The sequence below is a fragment of the Peromyscus maniculatus genome, chromosome 8, assembly GCF_049852395.1.
Source record: "Peromyscus maniculatus bairdii isolate BWxNUB_F1_BW_parent chromosome 8, HU_Pman_BW_mat_3.1, whole genome shotgun sequence".
NCBI classification, from domain to species: domain Eukaryota; kingdom Metazoa; phylum Chordata; class Mammalia; order Rodentia; family Cricetidae; genus Peromyscus; species Peromyscus maniculatus.
The window spans coordinates 59,928,172-59,947,705 of NC_134859.1; the positions used below are offsets into that span (position 1 = coordinate 59,928,172).

General features: G+C 40.7%; 1 protein-coding gene across 1 annotated transcript; it reads right to left on the reverse strand.

The window, feature by feature from the left end:
- Positions 1 to 9,941: 9,941 nt before the first annotated feature.
- LOC102920408 (olfactory receptor 1P1-like) lies at positions 9,942 to 10,918 on the reverse strand. Its single transcript, XM_006977522.3, has one exon. It carries the CDS (start codon positions 10,893 to 10,895, stop codon positions 9,942 to 9,944), a length of 954 nt encoding a protein of 317 aa, XP_006977584.3. The 5' UTR covers positions 10,896 to 10,918.
- Positions 10,919 to 19,534: the final 8,616 nt, after the last annotated feature.

The window sequence follows — 19,534 nt, forward strand, 5'->3', positions numbered from 1 at the left end:
GGGGGTCTCAAGGCTCCTTCCATCTATTTCTCTCAAAACTAAACCTAGGGATGGGGTGCCCTGTAGTGTTAAACACTACAACAAATTGATCAGAACTCTTTCCATCTCAAAGCTTAAAATAAGGGATAATATTCATTGTCCCTGAAAGAGGTTATACCCAGGAATAGATGGTATGTACTTAGGTTCTCCCAGTACTGCCCTTTGATGAGTTCCACCTTTAGTCACTATATCTTCCCTTGAGCTGGAGTTCCCAGAGTGTCTCAGAAAGCATCCTCCTTGGGAGTCATATTTATTCCTCAATTTCTGGAATACTTGGTCTGTCTATGCAACATAAGCCTAGGTGGGAAAAGCACATTTCTCCTACAAAATTCTTATAATATTCAGAGGAAATGGGGAGGGAGCTCTCTCTGTGGTTTCATATTCCCTACTAATACTAGAGAACTTGATATCTGGGTGAAGCTCTCAGGCCGGATTGTAAATATTAAAACTCCACTCATATGTAAGAAAAGTTACAATGCAAAATGACCTTCCCTCAATTACCATTCTTGCATGTTTCTAAACTTTTGAAAGACAAGGATTTATAATCTAAACATTTAAACATTTCACCACCACCACCCACTACTCAATATTAAATTCCTCTCTAAATTCTCACTTTTCACCACTGAACCTCTAAAAGCTGCAAACCCATGTGTGAATGCAGATCATACTTTGATGCCTCACCCTGTCAGTGAAAGAGGCCAGCTCTAACCTAGAGTGTTCTCTCATCCTGTTTTCTGTTCACCAGCCATCAATCCAGTCATCACTTAGATGCATCTTCCTCCTCACGTGTTTTGTAGACTAATAATTTGCTCTTGACAGTGTTGCTGTCTAGTTGATAAAACCATTTCTCTAACATTCTCTTTTGACCTGAATCTGTGGCTTAACTTCTCCATGGTATTTGATGTAGGTAGAGAGAGTGAAGGGATGGGCTAAGAGAGAGATGGAAAGAAAGGGTATGGAAGAGGGACAAAAGCAAGATTGGAGGTAGAGCATTTGTGAGAAAACATGACTAAATGATGGAGAAGTAAGGAGAAATTAGGATAGAAGATCAAATAAAGGGGATAAGAAATAATGCAAACATATGGTAAGATAGCAAGAGGCTGTTAAAAGATTTGAGAGGGATAAAGTTTATATGTCAGAGATGGATGATTTGTGCTTCCCGTTCTGTGTGGTCCAGCAATAACCAGTTCTTGACAGCCCTGAAGCTGTTTTTGTAGTCCGCTCTCTGTCCTAAGAAAACACTATCTGAAGTTTTACTGAGTGTGGTAGAGTACCTAAGGGGCTCCTTTGCCATTTCTCTAGGGAGAAAGGCACCTATAAAGTCAGGAAGTATGTCTTCAAGATGAGCAAAGACAGCAGGGATGAGGAGATGTTGGGTATGATCCAACAATGATTGTGATTAACACCAGGTCCACATTCCTGCCTTTTGATTCATGCCTACTAATGTTGTCAAAAGACAGGTGGAAAGATGGGTCTTTCATGATCCTTTTTGACTCATCAGACAAACTTCAGGATATAAACAATGAGCTTCCTGCAAGGGCCTGGGGAATGTCACGTGTTCTCACTTCATATCCTCTGCTGTCCATGATGTTCTTGACCTCAAGCAAATTCTTGACCCTTTCTTGACTTGTATTTGGCAGGAGGGACAAAGCAGTCATCAAGGCTCTCTCACCACTAATGTTGTCTGGTTCTCTTAGTCTACGTTTCTACACAGATTCTCATTCTATTAGTGCAGGGAACGGCCACTTCTTCACCTTCACTTCTCACCACCAGCATCTAAAACTGCAGCAAAACACAGCTTCTTTGACTCCAAGACCTCAGAGCCTCAGGCTTTCCCATCGCCTGGCCATCCACACCTTGCTTCAAGGGGTGACTAGCCTAGTGACTCGCCATGGCACTGTCACTATGAGAAACAGAGCAATGGCCATCAGTATCACAAAGAGGCACTTCGGGCAGTGACCCCACTTCTCTGTTTACCCAAAAAGATCACAGGGTCTCTTGAACAATTTGGAAGCTTCCTTTTCTTTTGAAATCGATGTCCTGTTTATTTTTATTCCAAACTAGAAATCTCTTCACAATTTAAAGTTGTCATTAGCCCTGAAATACATCACATTGTAAATGCCCAAATGGTGCAGAATGTCACCATTGCCTTTCAACACCAGGGCCACTACAGTGGCCCACACACCCACTCACACTCACATTCAAAACACCACATTGCTTTGCAACTAACTTTCATCTTTTATATTATATAACTATGTAAATCAATCTACAAGCATATTATATCCACTTTAATAGCTATAAAATATTCCACTTTATGTATTAACAGTGGTCTACTTAATCAACTCATATATATTATTTGCTTTTGTGAGTGTTAACAATTCTGAGATTGATATTTATCTGTGTATCCATGCATATGCAATTGCCCCACTGGTTACATTCCTACAAGTAATGTATAAATGTGGGTGCATGTGTGCTAAAGGAAATACAAAGACAAATTTAAACTTTGCTAAGTATTCTGTCTTTCTTTTTGCCAAAAATGTGCAGCATTTTACATTTTTATTGGCAATGTGTGAGAATGCTTGTTACTGCACATCTTTGATATCACTGGGTATTATGACTGTATCTTTTGTCTGTAACAATTAAATACAGCATTGTGGTGTTCTTTAAGTTGAATTCCTTTATTAACATGGTTAGTTATCTATAATAGATGGAGGGATAGATATTGATATATTTGTTATTTTCATTTCCTTTCAGTAAACTGTCTGTTCTGGTATAAGTGAGGCACAGTAAAGAAACAATCAAATTGACCCCTCTATGGTTAGGGGGAGGGTTTATTGTAGGTTAGAGAGAGAGCAGCCAGAGGCATCTGGAAGAGTCCAGAGCAGAGAGAAAAAAGCAGCATGAACATGGACATGTCTAGAGAAGTGGGGCATGGAAAAACCATGTGGGTTATAAGAGGGACATGTAGCTGAGGGTAGGGAACCCTGTGAACTGGAGCAGCCTGGGAGTTTATAGTAGAGGAAGAGGTGAGAAGGGCCAGGATGACAGTGTGGACTTCGAATACATAACAGGTACATGTGAATAGGGACCAAAGGTGTCTGGAACTAGCATGGGCTTTGATATATAAGGGAAAAGGTCCTGTCTGGCAAGCAGAAACCCATTTCACAGGCTCTTGAGGGATGCTTCTCCTTGTATAGTCTAACTTGAGCTGAATCAAGAATGTTATTTGGGGGCTATCTACTGTCTTTTGGGGAGTTGGAGTTCCCTTGCACTTGATATCAGGGTTTTGGGGAGTGGGGTGTTTGCCCCTTTGGTTAGTTTGTTTATCTTTTTAAATTTTACTTCCTTCATTATTAATTAAATGAAACTTATCTGTTAAGTGAAAATTGTACATATACATGAGCTAGTATGCTTTAATCCCAACATATTGTACAACCTTTGCCGTGATTGGAAGACACTGTTAATGTTTCAAGACGGCACATTTGCCATGTACTCCACACACATGATCCCCCAGTCCCATCTGTCATTATCTTTTAGAGCTTCCAAAGCCCAGATTGAGTTTCACATTTTCATCAAATTTATCATCTTTGTTTTGTGTAAAGCTCATAATAAAAGGACTTTTCCATTTAAACATTGTGTCAGTGTTGTATCTGTCTGTAGTATCTCTTATGACTTCCTGGTTTCCCTTCAAGCCAAGAATTTGATATATTTAGTGATTATTTTTGTGTATAGTCTAACTTCTCTCTCAATTGATTACAAGTGTTCCATCGCAATAAAATGTATGTTTGTTCACCCCTAAAATGTGTGTGATAAACAACAAAAGGCAAAATAATGTATAAGATCAGACCTGTCATCGAAGAGAGACTTTTGCCAGGTACATTTTCCTGACAACCAACATGTACCTGGCAAAACAAACAAACCCTGTAGGAATTCCACAACTCAGAGTTGCCAGAGGGAAACTTTGTACCTCTTAAATTCTAACAGAAGCAAAAAGATGAGGTTCAGATAGACAAAAGAGGCCAATAGATACTTTAAGGAAGACAAACAAATACAGGATAGATATGCAACACCATCAGCCTTCAGAGGAAAGCAAATTAAAGCTACAAGGCTACAACTTTGAGCTTCTCAAAGTGTCTGTTTCCATCAGCCTTCAGCCTATTTCTTCACTACAGGAATGTCCTCTGGTGCTTCCCAAGAAACTTAAGCAATGAACCTTCTGGTCCCTTCTTGAGTGGTCCTCTAATGTGTCTACCATCATTCTGCCTGAGTTTCTACACACATCTCAGCGGTTCATTAGGACCAACTCCAAGCATCTTCACAAGGAGATCCAGTTCTGCAGTGGTGAAAGTTCTCCCATATTATATAAATCTCCCTGTCTCATGACATCTAGCCCACTCCTTGGTCAGAACTTGTGCTCACATTTTCTCCAGGAACTGGAGGAATTCTCAAGTCTGGACAAGTTGCCTAGATACTGAGTCAGTTCCTTACTGCTATTGAAACATGTTTCTATAAACTGAATGTCTTAAAACCACAGAAGTCTATAATGTCATCTTTCTGGAGGCCAAATGTCTGGAATAAGTCCAATAAAACTAGTGTAAAGCCATTAGCAGGACGTTTCTTCCTGGAGGCTCTAGGGGAGAAACTATTCCATGTCTCCTGTTCTATTGGCTCCTGACATTCCTTGACTTGCTGCCACATCCCCTCAACCCTCATTCCCAACAAGTTCCATCATCATGTTGCCTTTTCTTCTACACTAAGACTTCAGAGCTGTTAGACAGGTTATTGCTGGACCACACGGAATGGGAAACCCAAATCTTCTATCTCTGATGTATGAACTTTATCCCTTCCTGAATCATCAACACATTGCCTTCCTGTTGATCCATGCTACCTCTTCCAGGACAGCCCACCACTTCCAGAATCATGTTCAGATCCCAGACCACCCTCCCATTGGTCTATTCTAATGAGTTCCCTGGAGAAAGCACTACATTCTTGTGGACTCATTAGGGAGCTGAGCCTTAAGAAGCCTTCCCTCTACTCCTGCCTCACATCCAGGACCTCCTCTTGCTCTCTGGTTTAAGTTAATTCTGAATGTGGGCACCTCCATGTTCAAAGGCCCTGGGCTGACATCTGGAAAAGAGGACATCTCCTTGGGAAGGCTCCTTCTAGTCCCCAACTCTACTTCTTGCTTCCAGGGAAAACAATAAAGACACAGTCACATCATCTGGGCCTCAGTGGCCCTACTGTTCAGTTGGACTGCCATCATCTGCCCTTATTCCATCTGAATAAGAAAACCTAAATGGCAGAGAGTGAGACATTGTGGTTGTGTTAAGGGCCGAGATGTTTCCTTTTACATCTCTCCCCTTATCCTTTTAGTTCTATTGGAGGGCCAACTTCTGAGTCCCCAGAACATGACACTACCTTGACAAAGGAGATATCAGGAGTTCAGGCCACCCTGGGCTACAGAAGATTGATCCAGTTTAAAAGAGAAACATAGCCAAGTGGTGGAGGCACACACCTTTGATCCCAGCACTTGGGAGGTGTATGCCTTTAATCCCAGTACTAAGGAGGTGGAAACAGGAAGTGATATGGCTAGGCAGAGAGAGGAATATAAGGCAGAAGGAAACAGGAGCTCACCCCTCTTTCAGTCTGAGGATTCCTAGAGGTAAGCAGTGGCTGTGGCTTGCTCCTTTATCTCTCTGATATTTCAGCATTTACCCTGATATCTGGCTCAGGGTTTTTATTATTAAGACCAATTAGAATTCATGCTACAAGCATCGTTCAAAACAGCAGATGGTACACCTCCTTAGGTTCTCTTGAGTGTGCCTTTCTGGAGTCACCACCTGGATCATGGCATCACCACTGACCACCTCACCCCATCTGAGGTCCTGAGTGCTGCTCAGCTCAAGGAAGCAAAATTTCTGTGTGATCCATCAACATTTGTACCAACCACAGGCAGTGACTGGAGTCCCAAGGGCTGTATGTGACAAAACCAAATATACACCGTGACTTGTACAGCCAGCCAAGGCTTCACAAAATGAGAATCCAAATGAAGACCCAATTAAGTCCATTAGTGGTACCAGTATGTCAGTAGACAGAGGACTATCAGCTGACTCATGTACAACTTATCAGGGGCCACATCATTTGAGAACACTCACGCTCCTTCCTCCAGTATTTACCAACTGCCAACAGCTCCTCAACAGTAAATAAAAAAGATATTTATAATATAAGAAAGAAAATCTGGAATAAAGTTAAAATATAGTACATGTCCCATGATATTTAACTAAAATTATATTATTTATCTTCTCATTGAAAGTATTCATGAATATTTTTATTTACAAGGGTATTGATTTTTGTACTGTTGAAAACTTTACTTTATTAGCTACAAATGTTTATAGTTCATAACTTTAATGCAATAATTATTTTATAATTTTCTGTTTTCAGAGGGAAAATATACTTGCTCCATTCAAGTTGAAATGTCTTTGCCATCTATGATTGGCCTTTCCTTGCCAATATTTTCATTATTAACCCATTCTCCATGACCTCATCTGTCAAGTTTTGTTTCTAATTTTAAACCTTTATTTTTATTTTTAATTAAAAACATTACTAAATCTAAAGATATCAAGAAACTAGACATCAAAATACTGAACAACCCCATTAAAAAATGGGCTACAGAGCTAAAAAGAGAATTCTCAACAGAAGAATCTCAAATGGCTAAAAGACATTAAAAAAATTGTTCAACATCCTTAGTCATCAGAGAAATGCAAATAAAAATGACTCAGAGAAACCATCTTACATCTGCCAGAATGCTAAGATAAAGAAAATGTGGTACATATACACAATGAAGTACTACTCAGCAGTAAAATCAATGGCATTATGAAATTGGCAGGCAAATGGATGGAACTAGAAAATATCATCCTGAGTGAGGTAACCCAGACTCAGAAAGACAAACATAGTATGTACTCACTCATAAGTGAATACTAGATGTAAAGCAATGGATAACGAAACTACAATTCACAGCTTCAGAGAAGCTAGCTAACAAGAAGGACCCTATGAGGGATTCATGGCTCGCCCTGGGAAGGGGAAATAGATGAGATCTCCATGAGTAAACTAGGGATTAGGGGTGGGCAATGGAGAGTAGAGAATAGGAGATGGGAACATAAGGGAACAGGATGGTTGAGCTGGAACAGGGACAGAGGGAGAAAGCAAAGAAAGAGATACCATGATAGAGGGAGATATCATGGGTTAGAGAAACCTGGTGCTAGGAAAGTTGCTAGGAATCCCCAAGGATAAAACCAGCTTGGACTATTAGAAATAGTGAAGAGGGTGCCTGAACTGAACTGGCTTACCGTAGGGATCAGACCAGTGAATACCCTAACACGTATCACAGAACCTTTCTCCAATGACTGATGGAAGCAAATGCAGAGATCCACAGCCAAACACCAGGCAGAGCTCTAGGAGTCCAGTCAAAGAGAGAGAGAAGAGGGATTCTATGAGCAAGTGCATCAGGATCATGATGGGGAAACCTGCAGAGACGACCAAACCAAACTAGTGGGAACTCATAAAAGTTGGATCAATGACTGTGGAGCCTGCACAGGACTGGACTAGGCCCTCTGCATGGTGAGACAGTTGTGTAGCTTGATCTGCTTGGGAGGCCCCCTGGCAGTAGGATCAGAATCCATTCCTGGTTCATGAGCAGGCTTTGTGGAGCCTACTATCTATGATGGGACACCTCGTGCAGCCTTGAGGCAAAGGGAAGGGCTTGGACTTGCCTCTACTGGATGTGCCTCCCCATGGGAGGCCTTGCCTTCTTGGGGGGGGAGTAGGAGAGTTGGGAGGGAAAGGCTGAGGGGCAGGAGGAGGGAAGAGGAGAATATGTGTAAAATGAATAGAAAATTTTTTAATAAATTTTTTTAACATTTTAAATTAATTTATTTACTTTAATTAATTTATATTAATTGTTACATGATTTATATAGTTGTACAAATTTAATTAAATATCTTTAATGAATTCATATTGTTACATAATTTATATAGTTATATGAATTTAATTAAATATATCACTTTCCCACTGTCTTAAAGGGCTACAGACTTTTAGAATTATGAACCCTGCAAAACAACAGTTCTTATTGAGGAAAGTTACAAAAAAGGACAGTCACACATATTTAAAAACTGAGGACAGATTCTGAAAATGATCATCAGACAGTGTCCTGACATAAACATAAATGGTGTAGGTCAATCATTCAATATCCTCTTTATTAGGCCAGAGACTTTGTAAACGCAAGATATGAATCTGCTGGTAGCAGAACAAAGAACATTTATTTAACACATACCTTCTGCACGTGGAAGGAGTTTATTCTGAAATGATGATGAACGGCATAGTGAATACACACCCAGTCACCACCCAGGCTTTTATTACTACCGTCAGTGCTTTGTGCTGTGCATAAATACGTGAGCTATGCTTTCACACTCGGGCTCTGCAATGGGTTTGTTTACACCAGGGTCACCACAAACGGGAGCAATGTGTCTCTAATGATGATGAAACACAAGGTCACAAGAAGGTAAGAATCTTAGTGAAAGGGAGGAAAGAGTGTAAGGCCAGAGGACCTGGAGGATTGCTGCAAAAAAATATCATCTGGACTTGACAGGTATGTTACATTCATTAACATTCAACAGCTCTAGCGGCCCACACAAGACCATACCAGGTCCCACTCACAGTTTAGGAGCTACAGGCAGCCAACTGCTGCTGAACAAACAGGGAGAGCAGTTTTCTTATTTTTTTTTATTTTTCTTTATTAAGAAACTTTCTATCCACTCTACATACCACCCACAGATCCCACCTCCTCCATCCTCCCACCCCTCAGCCCTCCTTCCCAAGCCACCCCACACCCCCACATCCCCCAAACCAAAGTCTCCCATGGGGAGTCAGCAGAGCCTGGCACACTGAGCCGAGGCAGGTCCAAGCCCCTCCCCCACTGCACCAAGGCTGTGCAAGGCATCACACTGCAGGCACTGGGCATCCAAAAGCCTGCCCATGCACCAGGGACGGATCCTTATCCCCCTGTCTGGTTGCCCCCCAAACATTTCGAGCCAAACAACCATCTTCCATATCCAGAAGGCCTAGTCCAGTCCCATGGGGGCTCCACAGCCATTAGTCTACAGTTCATGGACTTCCACTAGTGTGGCCAGTCATCTCTGCACATCTTCCCATTATGATCTCGATGTCCCCGGCCTGAAGAATCCCTCCTCTCTCTCATCAGTTGGATTCCCGGAGCTCAGCCTGGCACCTGGCCATGGACCTCTGCATTTGCCTCCATCAGTCAATGGACAAATGAGCAGTTTCTTATGACAAGCTCTGTGGCAGGTTGCCCATATCCTACTATTCAAGCTATACCCATGTGTATGTAGAGAACATAAGTTTGACTCAGTAGGAGATAGATACATGTGAGCACATGTGTGGGGAGCATACAGTATATGAAGGGGACACGAATTTGATAATGAAAAATGGGGGTTCATAAAAGAAGTTAGATGGGGAAGTCAGAGTGGATATGATCAAAGTGCATTGTACTCATGTATGATATTGTCCAAATAGTGCATTTTCTTTGGGGCAAAAAATAAGAATTTTCAGCTCCAGAATATTGTCCCCACAGAAAGAATTGTCTTGCTGTCTGACACTGACTAAATCATCATTCTGGTGAATGAGATTATAAATAAAAGAACAAAGATGCAATTCATAACAAGTCAAAGCCTTTCATTTTCCTCAAATCTAAGAAACTCTAGGTGAGAAGTCAATGAGCAGGGATGTGATAAAGCATATATAGGATTCAGAATGGGACACTTGAGGTAGAAATTTCTGGAAGATCCTCAGCAGAGTGAATGAGGACACCTTCTGTTTCTCTGCAGGAGTCACTGGCCCCAGGAGAAGGAGACTTTGCCCCTGAGAATTCTGACCAGTGCTCCCTTCATGTCTTTGTTCCGCAAGCTGTAAATGAAGGGATTCAGTAGGGGGGTCACCACTGTGTACATGACAGCAGATGCTGTGTCCTCTACCACTGAATTGGAGGAAGACGATGAGGGGCACAGATAAGCCTTTATCACTGTCCCAAAGCACAGGGACACCACAGCAAGGTGGGACCCACAGGTAGAAAAGGCCTTGCGCCTCCCTTGGGCAGAAGGGACCCTGAGGATTGCTGACACAATGCGGATGTAAGACACAAGGATGAGCAAGAAGGGGATTAAGATGACTGAGCCCCCCAGGAAGAGAAGCACAAGCTCATTGATACGGGTTTCTGAGCAAGCAATCTTCATCAGGGGTCCCAGGTCACAGAAGAAGTCTGGAATGACCTTCTTGGAGCAGAAGGAGAGACGGAACATGAGGAAGGTGTGTGTCATAGCGACAACATTTGTAAGGGTCCAGCAGGCTGCCACCAAGAGTGAGCACCGCCTGAGGCTCATAATCATTGTGTAGTGGAGAGGGTGACAAATGGCCACAAATCGGTCATAGGCCATTGTAGCCAGGAGGAAGATGTCCATGTCTCCAAAAGTCAAGAAGAAGTAGAGCTGGGCCAGGCATCCTGCATAGGAGATGGTCCTGCTCTGGGAGTGGATGTTCACCAGGGCCTTGGGTACTGTAGTGGAGGTGAAAAGGATGTCATCACAGGACAGGCTGGCAAGAAAAAAGTACATTGGAGTGTGGAGTTGTACATCAGTAACAATGGCTAGGACAATGAGCAGATTCCCAGTCACAGTGACCAGGTACATCCACAGGAAGATCAGGAAGATGAATTGTTGCTGCTGTGGCTGTTCTGAGAGACCCCAGAGGAGGAACTCAAAGGTGCTGGTCTGGTTTCCTCTTGCCATGAGCACAGAGGTCAATGAGGAAAATCTTGAGCTTGTTTTCTGAGATGTTTCATGCTAGATGATTGCTGAGCATAGCCCTCTCTGAGCTCTAGAGAAGAACAACAGTGTTTGCATAGTAACCATGTGGTCCATGCATAGGACACAAAATGCTCTTCCAGAAATTTCTGCAAGATTCAAATGATAACCATTAAAATAGTCTTCTTGGATGCTCTTCTGCATTTCTTCTGGCCAAAGTATCTTTGCTTGTACTACAATTTTACTTAGCTATGCTCTAAGGATCCACAAAGATTTGTTCACCCACATTCATGTGTTCTATAGGTACTGAATGCCAATCCTGCACCTGGTTCAGTGCCAGATAACTAACGGTAATAATCCTTAACCCCAGACAGTTTTTGTAGCAGGAATTCCAATTGGTCTTAATAATAAAAACCCAGAGTCAGATATCAGGGTGCAAGCTGAAAGACCAGAGAAGCAGCACAGTCCAGCACTGAAGACACTTCTTACCCCTACGGAATCCTCAGGCTGAAGGGGGTGAGCTCCTGTCTCTATCCTACCTTATTAGTTACTCTCTCTGCCCAGCCATATCACTTCCTGTTTCCTCCTCCCAAGTGCTAGGATTAAAGGTGTGTGCCATCACTGCCTGCCCTCTAGTGGCTATCTCTGCACTCTGATCTCCAGGCAAGCTTTATTTGTTAGAGCACAAACAAAATACCACCACAGTTTTTAATCTCGAGTTATGGACATAACTACCTACATTGGAATCTTATACCATTTGCATTCAGCCTGCCATACCCACTCAAACCACTCTTGGATCCTTGGGCAGTTGTTCTGATCCATCGGTGTCACAAACTTAATGTTCTGAAGACAACAGTTGGTGTTTACCATTCGTCTAGAAATCATGTTTCTGTAACAAGAAAACTAATTAGTAAAGATGTGTGGTATCTAGAATATTCTTCAAAGACTCGGTGAAATGGACAAAAAGAACATCAAACTTCTGCTGTCTAGAATTGCAAAACTGGGGGAGGCACTTGTGATTCTAGCTCATGTGGCTAACCTCTGCTACACAGTAAATTTGAGTCCAGCCTGGGCTACATGAGAGCCCATTTAAAGAAACAGAAAGATATAAAATGTTAAACAAAATAATAAAACATATATGTGGATATGTACATGATCACTCTATTTCAATTATGCCAACGAACACATTTCACTTCCAATTTCCTACTTAACTTACCAAATATATACTACATAAGACTCCAGAGCTAAACCCAATCTCACAAAACTAACAATGATTCAACTATGACCTCTCATAAACATTCAATTAAAATTAATTACAGGACTTAAAGAATACAATAAGAAAATTAGAAAATAAAAATGCCTCATCAACCTGGAAAACTTTAGTAGACAATTAGCAATAACAAAAAGGTGTTATATAGTTCTGAAATCTATAAAATATGCAATAGGTTTTTGCCAAGCAGTATCACTGAATGTATTGTAGAACACGGTCACTCCCTCCTTAATAACTATGCATTGGTTATGGTTGCTACCTCCCCAAGATGTCTCCCAGGACTCTTCCTCCCCTCTAAAGATCACTAATCTACATGTGTTGAATTATAATAGAGCACATAATGTGCAATTATGTGCCAGCTACAAAATAAAATAGCTTTAACTATCAAAATTACTGAATGTTTAGAAAATAATAATAGTAATGTCACACACTAGAGTCTATGGAATATTACTAGCACAGCAACGGAGAATACACTGCCTCAAACACCTTCACAAGATGCAGTAAATCACACACTACACAAAGACAAGAGCCAAGTGAGGAAAGAAGGAAGTGGAAAATCATTTAAAGTCGAAATGAAGCTCAACATCAAAAACTAACAAAAACATCCCTTAATTACATTCATCAGACAGTTCGTCTATGTGCACAGGAATGAATTAGAACCTCAGATCATATACAACATTAATTCAGAGTGGACAAAGGCCTAAAATATAAGAGCTAAAACTAAAAATCTTGGAAGAAAATGCAAGCCAAAATTTTCAAATAAATCAATGGTTTCATAGACATGACACCAAAATACATGTCACACAATAACATGTCAGTAAAGAAAATCAAATTGCATTTAATTTAAATTATATTAAAACTTAATTTAAATTCAGCTTTAATTTAAATAACCAAAACATTGTTATTCAAAGTATAATCTCACAATTTAGAATATAGGAGGATTGTTGTTTTTTTGAGACAGATTCTATCCTCAAATTTTCTACATAGCTAAGGATGACCTAGAACTATTGACGCTTCTGCCTCCATCTGCTGGGTCCTGAGACTATAGGCATGTGCTGATGTGCTCAATTTGGGGAATAATGTTTAAATTTTTATCTAGATCTATACCTGGGGAGGAACTTTGTCCTGCTTCAACTTGAAATGCCAGACTTTGTTGCCTCCCCATGGGAGGCCTTAGCCTCTCTAAGAGGTAGATGGGGAGTGGGGTAGGAGGAAGATAGGGAGTGAGCAGGAGGATGGGAAGGAGGGGGACCTGTAGAGTTAGTAGGTAAATTAGAAAAAAACTTTTAAATAAAAAATTTATCTAGAATATATAAGCAACAGTTATAACTTGATAAAAAGAAAATAGCTAAGAATTGCTGTGGGATGGTCTGTATGTCAAATGCTCTGATTGGTCAATAAATAAAACACTGATTGGCCAGTGGCCAGGCAGGAAGTATAGGTGGGACTAACAGAGAGGAGAATTGAGAGAACAGGAAGGTGGGAAGAGACACTGCCAGCTGCTGTCATGACAAGCAGCATGTGAAGATGCCAGTAAGCCATGAGCTACATGGCAAGGTATAGATTTATATAAATGTATTAATTTAAGATGTAAGAACTAGATACCTAGAAGCCTGAGCCATTAGGCCAAACAGTTTAAACAATATAAGTCTCTGTGTTTACTTGGTTGGGTCTGAGCGGCTGTGGGACTGGCGGGTGACAGAGATTTGTCCTGACTGTGGGCCAGGCAGGAAAACTCCAGCTACAAAGAGTGATATATTTTAAGTATTTTCCAACACTTTCCCAAGCAACTTTACTGAAACCATGTGATGAGATATATTTTTCTTTGAGTCTAAGTATTTCCTAGAAGATATAGCTGTCTATACTAAAGTTTTCATATACAAAGTATTTTCTTTAGACAACTACTAAACAAAACTGTTTCCAAGACAAACTAAAAGGAGAATGAGAAAAACAAACACAATGAGATGCCACTTCCCATCCTCTAGGTCATCAGGTCAACTGTATCAAGGATGAGAAAATGCTAAGACCCTAGGACCCTGGTGGTGGAATGTGAAACAGTGTGACCAATATGGAAAACAATTTGACATTTCTCAAAAGGCTAATCATAGGGCTATCTAGCCTAGTTATACCAAGGAATATGAAAAACTTGGATATAAATTTTTTAACATTATTCATTATAGATGAACGCTGAAAACAACAGAAATACCTACCCTTGGTGTAGGAATCCACAGTGACAGAGCAGTGCCCCTGACTCCAGAGTGCAGATGTCACAAGTGCGTGGAAGTCGGTGCTGTTCTGCATCAGAGCTGAGGCTGCTTCCTAAGGACTCACACTTCCAACAAGCCCAAGGTGATGCTGATGCTGGGCAGGGAGGGTGTGGTACCCTTCGCAGCCAGTCCTTGCTATTCAAAATGAGCTGCTAAAGACTAAAGTCTGCAATGGGAATCCAAGCAACCATGTGCAATGCAAGGTCCTGGATTGGGCTCCATTTGAGTAGATGGCTTGAAAGGGAAAGTTTGCAGGATATCTAGAGAAATTTGAATAGGGACCAGACATAGACCAGAATAAAAATTATTATTAATTAAATTGGAATTGAAAATGTCTTTGAGGACATATGTAAGATGGTTTTTAAGATACAGACTGAATTTTAGGGGTGTAATACCACAGTAACTATAGCTTGTTTTAACGTATTTCAACATAAAAATATAAGTTATTACAACCTATTTAAGATACAGGCAATATTAAATGGGTGTTCCAGAAATAAAAACCTATTTTGTAAAATGAAAACTTAAGCTATGCTCCACAATTTCAGGTGCCAAAATCAAAGAAAATAAAATAATGACAAAAGGAGCTACAGTTATAAGAAAGAAAATTCCAAAATCCAATATAAGAATCTGAGAAATCACAAAGGAAGAAACTAAGTAACTTGCTGGAACCTGAAGCAATTTCTACTAAGATGGAATGATCATACATTTATAAATATAAACACTTTTTAGATTATACTCATAGTTTTAAAGATTAAGAAGACATATAGTTATATATCCTTGAATTTTTTAGTGTCAAAGATATTCATTCATCAAACTCAATTAACACTAGCAAGCATTGCTTGAGAACATTCTGAGATACTGCAAGGAGTTCTTCACCTGGTTTGCCTTGATGAACATTTATCTCCACTTGCTTGTGAGGAACCTGCTGCTCAGGGATCTGGCCTAATTCACACAGTAAAACTTTCCCCAAACTCCAAAATTTAGATCTTTGCTTGGACCATATCAAGCTGACTCTTCCCTCTCATTTTTAGGTGAACTCAAAGCTGAGTATCCCATATTTTAAGGACTTCCTTGGTGAAGTAGGAGCAAATGAGGTTTTCAGGACTAACAGTGTCACGCTCACTCAAGACATATTATGAGCTATGTAAAGATCTATGAAAGGAGAATGTTCACCAGATGAAGGACAGATACACACATACAAACAATTTCCTCAATTTTGATTACCAAAACTAGAAATAGAAATTTTATAAAAATTAAAGCAGTAAAATGTCAAGAATAAAATCTATAAAATCTAAGAACAAATACAAGTAAAGCCTAAGACCTAAATAATGAAAACCATAAAATTTTATATTAAAAAGGTATCTTCTAAATAAAATAAAATTTAAAAAAAGATGTCTTCCTTATTATAAAAGAAAGGGGGAAATACCCCATATTTTGACTAAGAAAAGCCATTTTCATAAAAAAACTACAACCTCCCTCAAATCAAAATATTTTACAAAATGTAATACAATTGCAAATAAATGATAATGCAATTGCATGATAATTTCAATTGATGATAATACAATTGCAATTAAATCACTAGTTTTAATTAAGTTAAGTTTATATAATAATGAGCCAACTATAACTAAGTTTCTCTCTATTATACTAGTCACTTGATAATTCATAACACTCTCTATATGCTAAGGTTGTTTTGTTTTCTTTCTTCTGGTGGCTTTCTAAAATTAATTATTTATTTTATCTTTTGAGATTATAATATAATTGCATCGTTTTTCCCTTCCCTCCAAACCCAACCATACACCCATCCTTGCTCTCTTTCAAAATCATTTCTGGTTTTTCATTCATTGTTGTTACATGTATGTGTGTGTGTGTGTTCATATATATATATGTGTGTGTATATATATATATATATATACATATACATATATATACATATATATATATATATATATTCTTAAACACAAAAATACAACCTGCTAGGTCTGTATAGTGTTCTTTGTAATCATGTTTTCAGGACTGACCATCTGGTGTTGGATAACCAATTGGTGTGCTCTTCCCTGGAGAAGACAATTTCCCCTGCACTCAGCATTCCTTAGCTGCCTGTCTTAGTTCTTTGTCACAGTTTGAAGTCTCCGAGATTTAAACACAGACACACACACACACATGTCCACATTAGCATGTCTATTGTTGTTGTCCTTGTTCACCTCATGTTTTGACAATCACGTTGCCTTCTATTTTCTTGATAAAAGTCCTGTTTCTTGCTCACATCTGTGTCTTCATCCAGACTGAAAACACAATATGCACTTGTAGCATGCTGTGGTTGAGAACATAAAGCATGCCCCTGGAACACAGGATGCAAACGCACCCAGAACATTTTGACTCATCTGAGTACAAGGGAATGTGCACTTGGTGCCACCAGGAACAGACAAGGGCAGAGCTGGTAAAGGACAAGCTAGCATCTGAGCAGCTAAGGAGAGACTCCAGGGTGCCTGGGACCTAAGAGGACAGCTCCTCCCCTGGACAAGGACTGAAAGCCTGGCTCTGCCAGACTTGAGACTTCAGGACCAAAGAGAGACCATCCCACGCTGAGGAAGGGAATACTTCGAGGAAAACTGAGCAGTGTGTTCCTGCCAGTTGAGTAGTGTAGGAAAAAGGGAACAGCAGACCTGAACCATGGGATTCTTTATGGACGCTGATGACCAAACTCCTAAATCTTAAATCCTCTCAGAGGGACTTGTGGACCTTGCTGTAATCCTGTGCTGATTCAGGAAGGTAAGGTCTGTGAGTGGCCTCAAGTTCACACATAAGGGAGCAGCACAACCAGTGTGTGCTCTCTACTGTTTTTTATTCCAAATGGCATACTGTAGTGTAGAGTGCTTTAGACAGAACAATAGCCTTTCAAAGCCCATGTTTGAACCAAAATTGCTTCCTGCTAGTAGCTATTGTTCAGTGACAGGGTCTTTCTCTCCATGGTGGTCTAGCAGACCCTGCCCTATGGCTCCTCAGTTGTCTTTCAGGGTTATCTCAGTCCAAGTGGTCTCCTAGGGACCTGCCCCTTATCTTTTCCAACAGTCCAGCCTTTGATGTGTCTGTTCTGTTAGTCAAATGAGATGCTTTTCAATTACTTAACCAGGAAGATTTTCTGCAAAGCCATACCTGGACTTCATCTCTGGATGTTGCCATTCACCTCCTTGCATATGGATGCTCCTTCAACAACCTCTATCCCATCCCTTCATTAAAGTCATACCAGTTCCCAAAGGCCCTAAAGCCTTTCTGGGACTAGTCGGCTAGTCTGGAATGAAATTTCACTGCCTCTATTTTAACACAACAGTAATTTGCCATTGTAATTACTAACTCTAACATCACCATCACATGAAAGGCCAACTCCTCTCCCTTACTCTACCTCTGTGATTCTGCAGTGCTTGAGATAATGTCAGGAGCAAAGAGATGTTCAGTATGCATACGAGCTAGGAAGGCATGAGCATTGGGCATGCACAGCTCTGCTCTTCCATTCTTCCCTCAGAAACTGAGGCACATGACAGTAACAGAAACAAACAGCAGTCACCCTGACTTCATGAGAGAGAGTTCCAAGAGGGACTCTCCACTGGCTAGAGAGCCCAAGAAATGTCAACCTCTTTTCTGTCTGCATCTGTGGTCATCAGGCCATGTACAGGCTTGCCTTGATACAGATCCTAATCTATAGGATCCTCCCCAGAGGAAGAAACTTCTCAGGCAAAGCATGTGCCCCTTTCTCCCCTAGAATACTCCCCTTTCTGAAAGTGTGCTCTAGGATGAGAGCACAACACTCACAGCCACCCTAAAGATGCACCAGGATTTCCTCTTTGTGAAGGGAAAAGCTTCTTTCATCTGCCTGCCCTCCTGCCCTCAGGGATGGCTCTGCTTCACTCCACACTCCTTGTTTTCAAAGCCTTCACTGGCCACACCAGCCCTCAGAGCTCCTCCTTCATCTGCTCTCCCTGCAGCCTGTTTTCTGGACCTACACACTAAAGTGTTTGTTGACTGTACTGACTCTCATGAGAATCACACATTTTGGTTGGAAATATTTGAAATGTACATTATCTTTCCTCCCAAACAATGCAATTGCCAAGACATGGTTATGCTTTCCATGTCTGTAGATCATATCTGTCTGCCTCTACTTGCTCCTTAAAGATGAAATACAAACCTTATTTACATTTTTCCCAGGATCTGAAAGCCTACTTCTGTGGTGGTGAACAGGGGTCCTTCAATAATAGTGTCCCACCCCAGTTGTGAGCTCACCATACTGCCTGTGTTTGTCCCAGTTACCACCACAATGACCTGTGACTTCTTCTTCAGTCCTCTGTGATCATTGATGTAACATGAAAGTTCCCCGAGACTCTGAGGTTGTTTCTCTTTCAAGTGGAGTCTATCAAGATCACATACTGAAGCCTCCTCTGATGCCCAGGGAAGCCCTACACACCCCATGCAGCAGGACTGCAGAGTGAGCACTGTTCCTCAACATCAGGACCCCAATGATACCACATGTAGAGTTCCAGCCCCGGGCTGGCAGAGGACTTACCCATCTATTGATTTCCCAGAAGGACCAGTGTGAGACTCCATCTCTTGTGGGAAGCTAGAGCTTAGCAATTGCCTCAGGACCCACACATTCCCTCAGGAGTAATTTCTTGAAAAGGAGAAAGATGTGGTCCAGTAGCATTGGACTTCTTCCAAGAAAATTCATTAACTCTCTGTCTCTTGGACTGAAGTAGAGAAAGCTACCCCATCCAACTAAATTAAATCTCCTCTGGCCTATGACTTTTTACACAACCCCCTTAAAGTAAATCACAAGCTTCTGTTGTAATTGTTTCATTGTGTGGGATTTTTTAGATTTTATATATATATATATATATATATATATATATATATATATATATATATATGTGTGTGTGTGTGTATAAATATATATATGTATATATAGACATATATGAAATCATTAACATTCTTTTTTCAGTGCAGATTTTTCTCAGTCTTTGTACACTCTGGTAATAGCATAGTGCTGTGAAGAGGTCAGAAAATAAGACCCCAAGTTTGGTAAAAACATGCCAAGAAAC